This window comes from Pterocles gutturalis, unplaced genomic scaffold (assembly GCF_000699245.1).
Source record: "Pterocles gutturalis isolate BGI_N339 unplaced genomic scaffold, ASM69924v1 scaffold6113, whole genome shotgun sequence".
Taxonomy (NCBI): Eukaryota; Metazoa; Chordata; class Aves; order Pterocliformes; family Pteroclidae; genus Pterocles; species Pterocles gutturalis.
This window is the reverse complement of record NW_010117848.1, coordinates 4,542-9,474: the sequence shown is the minus strand read 5'-3', so window position 1 is coordinate 9,474 and position 4,933 is coordinate 4,542. Positions and strand designations below refer to the sequence as shown.

Below are 4,933 nucleotides of genomic sequence, written 5' to 3'. Positions count from 1 at the left end.
TTTCCCTAAAGATGTAATTATGCTCCAGAGTCACGGGATGAGGCAAGAAGCTGGAATGCAAACAGGTCCAAGGGAGCGGAGAGGGTCACAGCAGGTTGCAGCACCCATTGCACGTTTCCCTCTACACAGAGTATCAATAAACCAATTAACTGAGGCATGCAGGACACCAACGGCACAGTCCCTCTGCTGCCACCGTGTTCCTGCTCTCCCTGACCGGGAACAACCCCGCTTCCCCTGCACAGCACGGACAGCTCCAGCACCTCTGCACGTGGAGCAAACTCCCAGGAACCTCAGACAAACCTGCCCTGTTTGAACGGGAAAACTGATCCTCAAAAATAGCCGGGCAGAGGAGCAGCACCTTCCTGAGCAGCATCAGCTATGGAAAGCAGACCTTTGAGGGGGAACAGGGCTGTGACACGGGAGCTAAGAACACCCCAAGCACCTCCACGCCCCTCTCGCCTTCCCTTGGCTCGCGAAGGAGGGGTAAGTCTGACCTGCTTCAGATTGTCAGCGAGAAAGACAAAGTACACGCAGCAGAAACCCAACTGAGTGATGATCAGGAACAGTCCCACTACACGCCTAGAAAAGAAAAAAGACCATTTGTTAGCCAGGCCACACACAAATAAGAGCCCTCTTGGGTTGCTTGGGGCTGCACTCGAACACTGTGCCAATGCTGCTCTCCCCAAGGGCTGAGACACGCAGGTCAGAGCACGTCCAGGTCACTTCTTGGTGCTCAGGACAGAGGATCATATCGTCAACTAACCTCACAGACCTCAAGCTCTCCAATTTTCTCCTCCCATCCCCTCCACAGGGTCAGGACCAACCTCAGGAGGAAAGTCACCTCCTGAGGTTTAGCATCTCCACTCTGCTGGAGACAACACTCCCCAGACACAGGAATAGGTGGATGTTCCCAAAATCTGCTGTGCAATGAGATGTGGGACATCCACAGGGCTGCCAGCATCCCTGGGACCAGCCATTAGATACACTCAGTGTCTAACAAGACGGGCCAGCACTGCAGTACGTGTTATTTTGTCCCTTTCTTATGCCGCAGAGACTTCCTCCACCCACCCCTTTAGTATAAGCCACATCTGGCTGGGGACAGGACTGGGTCAAAGATCTCAACGTTACCCCCTGGGGGACATCAAGCACTCAGGACAGGTGAGCCATATAACATTTTATGTCACTTGTGCTCATCAGAGACCAGCAGGCTCGTCTGTCGTGGATGCAGCACGCGCTAGGCTTAAAGACGAGTCCCCTGCCTGGCACTGGGGGACAGGTACCTTCCCCAGGCAGCATGTGTCCGCAGCCAGGCGCTGGGAGTTGACTCCAGCCCGTACATCACAGCATCCCCATAGTCCACAAACTGCTTCTGGAACCTGTCCAAAGAAAAGAGAGAGAAGGGACATCACACCAGCCCTGTCTGCTGGTTCCCAAGGAAACAATGACATTAATGGGAAAATAGTTCATGTGAAAAAGCTCAGAAGTGGTTCCTGACTGGGGCTTCGACATGGGCAACTTGCTGCTGGGAGGCTTCAGAAAAACCAATGGGCCTCTTGGGAAGGAAGGAAGAGCTGCAGGAGCAGTAGCACGAGAAGGGGAGTCGCTCCTTACCTGTAGCAGAAGTGATGGGCACACTTCACCAGGAGGCCCATGCAGTGCACAGCCACGACTCCCATCACCAGCAGGCTCAGGGGACCCAGCTGCAGGGGAAGAGAAGGGGAAGGCTGCGCTCTGACGGCCAAAGGCAGAGCTGCACCATGGGTTTTACTTCCAGACAAAACCCCACGGGCTCTGTGAGCCAAAACACTGCTGGAGGCTGAACCGGAGCTCAGGTGCTGCTCCTGGGAACCAGCGCCCCAGGACCAAGTAATCCCAGAGAGAGCCACGAGCTTGGCTGAAATGATGCAAAAGAGGCAAGTTGGGACAGTTTCGACATAGCAAGTGCTTCCAGGATTGTTTTTCAAACTATCTTGCACATCTCTATTAGACAGGTGACAAGGTCATGGTCAGGACAAAGGAAGTTTTATTTTTTAATTCTTTTTATTTTTCAATCTCAGCAATGGGAACGCTGCATTGCTGGGGGAGGAGATGTGGACCAGCGAGGTGCCCCCACCTCTCACACCGACAGCAGTCGCTGGGGCATGATACAGACACCGAGGAGCTGAGCATTGGGATAGAAGCCATGGGGAGATGTGACAGTGGCTGGGGGCTGCTGTTTGACCACCAAGCACGGAGCAGCTAGGACAAACCAAGGTGGAGGTTATGCTAAACCTGCCACCCAGAGGACCAGGGCACAGAGATGCCACTCAAGAGGAGCATTTTGGGAGAAAGGGACCGACGCTGCAGGGGCCAGGGAGGTAACACCCAGCCAGGTGTGGGGGCACAGCCCCAGCGCCCTGCCTGACCCCAGCAGAGGAAAGCACAGCCCCAGCTCACACTGAGCCCCTTGAGACCAGCACAACACAGGAGCAGCAAGGACAGTCTCAGCAGCAAAGTGAGCACAGAGCCCATGGTGCAAAAGCCCACAAGCCGCCGAGCACTGAGAGGCATCTGGGCAGGGAGCTGAGCCCCAATGCCGGCTGTGCGAGCTGCCCAGTGCCCCCAGGTCGCTGTGCCCCACCAGCTCCCCGCAGCAGGGCTGGGAGTTGCCTTACCAGGATGCCAGCGTTCTTCACAGCCAGCGGCAGCCCCAGCAGCCCCGTGCCGATGTTCCCCTTCAGGAGGTGAATCAGGGTCTGGTACCACCTGAGGGAGAGAAGACAGAGGTGATGGTCAGCAGATGCCTGCACCACGCATGGTCTCAGCCCTCGGCTCATCCTGCTCAGGGTCCAGCACCTCTAAGATGCTGTGGGAAATGCATGCAGAGGTCCAGATCCTGTCCCCTGAACCCTGCTCAGCCCAGTGGGACCAAGGAAGGACTGGAGACAAAGACTCAACAAACAGTTTTGGGGTGGGCATTTGCAGAACCAGCTTCGAGGCAAAACCCAGTGTGAGCACAGCTCAGCACCGAGGGGCTGCACAAGACAGTCTCTGAGCTGAAGGCATCTGTCTGCCTTGGGCAGAGACAGCATCCCCTCCCTGCATGGGTGAATAAAGCTCAAGGAAGACCCTAGGGCACGGCTGCAATGTGCCCAGGTATCCTCTGAAGCTGGACATGCTAGCTGGAGCCAGGGAATATTGGGAAAAGCATCAAACACTGCCTGCTGCCAGTGAGCCCAGTTTCACCGGAGAGCAGAGAGAGATGCCAGCACCCCACGAAGGCAGGACCACAGCTCTGCTCTTGCCACCCCCAGGAGGGATTCCCCATAAAACCACAGCTCCATCATCCTCCAGCAAAGCCAGCAGGGACCCACCGTTACCTCCGCCAGCCGCGAGGGAGGGAGGGGAGCATCACTCACGTTGTCCCATTGGTCTCCCCAAAGCGCTGGTAGGACTCGGGGTGGGCAAAGCCATTCATGCCACCAGGCGGGCTCCCCTCCGGCGTGACGTCCGTGGAGCTGTAGTCGTTGTAGTCCTCGCTGCGGAGGCGCCGGGTGGACATGGTCCCTGCAGAGGGAGCAGCATTAGGGGTGCTCAGCTCAACACCCCCTTTCTCAGGCCCCCTGGGGTCAGCCATCGCGCAAAGAGATGAGCTCGTACTGCTGGAGCAAGGTCTCCTCCAGGGCTTTTATACAGCAACACGCCCCCGCCCAAGCAATCACAGAGCTGGCATGTCCCCAGGCCAAAGGTACACGGCACGCCAAGTTCCCACCGGCTCTTGCTGCAGGTTCATGCCCCCGGCTCTGGCACACCCAGGTGGGATGGGGTCAGGATCCTTGGGCAGAGCCTGGATGTGACCCGATTCACAAGGGACCTGTGTACCCCTGCTCAACATAACCACAGGCAGCAGGGCAGGGAGGGACACGCTGGCACTGCGTCCCCAGCTCTGGTGCTCAGGCTGGTGCAGGATGGCCAGGAAAGAGCAACCGCTTTTAGCCCACACACAGTTTGCTGCAAGGGAACAGTGTGCTCTTGCCAGGGAAGGGAAAGTTTCCTAACTTCTCTTTTTTTTCTAAGACTTTTTATTTAAAACAATTTTAAAAAAGAAAAATTCTTCTCCATCAGACAGGAGCACAGCCCACGTGCCAAGAGCAAATCTCCTGCCCCAAAGGTCCCAGAGCCACAGAGGTGCCCAGGGGACTAAGGGGCTTCCCCGCATGAGGCACCTGCACAAACCCGAGCTCCTGCACCAGCGAAACCCCAGCAGGGTCCTGCAAGCCAGGAGCATCAGCACAAGCCCTCACTAAGGACACAAGGCTCAAAAGCCTTCAGCCAATTTAATTCCCACACATGCCCTGCAGAGCTCCCGCTGCTCTGAACAGCCTCCCACTCCCCTCCCAAAAAAACCCTTTGATTCCCCCAGCTACACCCAGCACCCCAAGTGCCTGCCGGGAAGGAGCGCCAGTGGCAGAGGAATTATCTATCAGGATCCTGCCACGCAGCCTGGAGATTTGGTTCCTGTCCCAAGGCTCCTCTGGGGTGTCCCCACCCCAGGCATCACCCCTGCCCCAGCACTCCCCAGTCCCTGTGTTCCCCAGCACTGGTGGGGAGCTGGCTTGGGGCCAAGTGGAAGCAGCAGAGAAATATCGCCACTGCAAACGGGCTCATTTCCTGACAGAGGGTTCCTCATAGTGCCACGCAGCCTGGAGATTTGGTTCCTGTCCCAAGGCTCCTCTGGGGTGTCCCCACCCCAGGCATCACCCCTGCCCCAGCACTCCCCAGTCCCTGTGTTCCCCAGCACTGGTGGGGAGCTGGCTTGGGGCCAAGTGGAAGCAGCAGAGAAATATCGCCACTGCAAACGGGCTCATTTCCTGACAGAGGGTTCCTCATAGGCCACCAGGTCACGCGAGCATCCACAGGATGCATCCCCAGCACAGACCTAAATATTTATCCG

General features: G+C 57.0%; 1 protein-coding gene across 1 annotated transcript in view; it reads right to left on the bottom strand.

Annotated features, from left to right (window-relative positions):
• The window catches only part of LOC104463575 (proton-coupled amino acid transporter 1-like), a gene marked incomplete at its 3' end in the record, with an annotated part of 10,343 nt that extends 6,803 nt beyond the window's left edge, over positions 1–3,540 (bottom strand). Inside the window, exons 1-5 of the mRNA XM_010075958.1 lie at positions 3,399–3,540; positions 2,655–2,745; positions 1,612–1,700; positions 1,281–1,376; positions 495–579 (exon numbers count right to left, since the gene is read on the bottom strand). Coding sequence (XP_010074260.1) covers positions 495–579; positions 1,281–1,376; positions 1,612–1,700; positions 2,655–2,745; positions 3,399–3,457 — 420 coding nt within the window. The remainder of the gene's footprint in view (positions 1–494; positions 580–1,280; positions 1,377–1,611; positions 1,701–2,654; positions 2,746–3,398) is intronic.
• Positions 3,541–4,933: the final 1,393 nt, after the last annotated feature.